General features: G+C 42.8%; 1 protein-coding gene across 1 annotated transcript in view; it reads left to right on the top strand.

Moving 5' to 3' along the window:
- Positions 1–1,452, top strand: part of CASK (calcium/calmodulin dependent serine protein kinase) — a 631,366-nt gene that overhangs the window by 357,393 nt on the left and 272,521 nt on the right. The window contains exon 4 of the mRNA XM_042782642.1: positions 364–441. Coding sequence (XP_042638576.1) covers positions 364–441 — 78 coding nt within the window. The remainder of the gene's footprint in view (positions 1–363; positions 442–1,452) is intronic.

Genomic DNA, 1,452 nt, shown 5'->3' with positions numbered 1-1,452 from the left:
CTACTCAGCTGCTCACAGTAGATTCCACCATGGACTTGCTTACCAGTCTCATCATGGGGAATACTACATCCAGCTGCCCAGCCACTCAACCAGGCCCAGCCAAGTTGACACACAAACATAACCACCACACTCATATTATTTGATACCTCCAGTTCCTTGCTCCTTTTGTTTCTCTCCCTGCAGATTTTCGAAAGTAAGATGGTTATAATGTCCTTTATAATTCATATCTATTTTTCATTGAAAGAAATGAAATTTAAATAACGTACAGTCATTGGCAGTATCACTTTTTAACTTAGCTACATTCAGTGTTGTCCTTACTGAAATTTACGCTTTTCTGATCTTCTTTTTCACTTTTATCTACAGTATGGATGGAGCGGATCTGTGTTTTGAAATCGTGAAACGAGCTGATGCTGGTTTTGTGTACAGTGAAGCTGTAGCCAGGTATGTAATCTGTATCTAATCCCCAAATGTAAAGGTGGAACTAAAAGAACAACATGATCAAGAAATCCCATGAAGTAGCCTACTGTTAGAATTGATGATAAGCACAGTGCTACTCTTTCCTATAGGAGCTCTGGTAGCATAGTGCCTAAGGCTCTTGACTGCTAACCAGAAATCTGGTGGTTCAAACCCACCAGCCACTCCTCAGAAGGAAGATGGAGCAATCTACTTCCATAGTGATACTGCCTCGAAAACCCAAGGAGGGGTTGCTATGAGTCGGGTCCGACTTGACGGCACATAACAACAACAACAACTCTTTCCTATAAGGAGCATATCTGTTTTAGTGTGTGTTAATAGAACCACATGTTGTTGTTGTTGTTATGTGCCATCGAGTCAGCCCTGACTCATAGCAACCCCTCCTTGGGTTTCCGAGGCAGTATCACTACGGAAGTAGGATTGCCCAACCTTCCTTCCGAGGAGTGGCTGGTGGGTTTGAACCGCCAGCCTTCTGGTTAGCAGTCAAGTGCCTTAGCCACTATGCTACCAGAGCTCCCACATAGTGACTGTAAATGCAAAATACTGAACAATTAAATTATCTATTAACATTGCAGGAGAGTTTACACTTTAACATCAATACTGGGATCCTTTCTATTTCTGATGACTTTTATACAGGGAGTGATTTGATAGCTCAGGAATCATGTAGCCTTATGTAAATATAGTATCATAGACTGACAGAGGTGGGAAAATTGACAGCCTACCAAATACAGCTTTGAGCTGTGGATGGCTGAGTAGAGTGACTTACTTCAGATTTGTTCCCCTGCCTCCTCCAGGCTGATGGGCAAGGCACCCAGTTTCAGGAGAGGGAGCAGCCATAGATATGGCACAAAATAAAGGATAGGCTCAAATTGGAGTAACTGTTTGTTTGGTGCTTCTAGCGCTAGGCAAGGTGTTCTGGTGGCATAGTGGTTAAAGCATTTGGATGCTAACCAAAAGGTCTGTGGTTCAAACCCATGA

The sequence above is a fragment of the Orycteropus afer genome, unplaced genomic scaffold, assembly GCF_000298275.1.
Source record: "Orycteropus afer afer isolate SDZICR_OR568_19922 unplaced genomic scaffold, OryAfe1.0 scaffold00401, whole genome shotgun sequence".
In the NCBI taxonomy this organism is placed as follows: domain Eukaryota; kingdom Metazoa; phylum Chordata; class Mammalia; order Tubulidentata; family Orycteropodidae; genus Orycteropus; species Orycteropus afer.
This window is presented reverse-complemented; position numbering and strand designations above follow the sequence as displayed.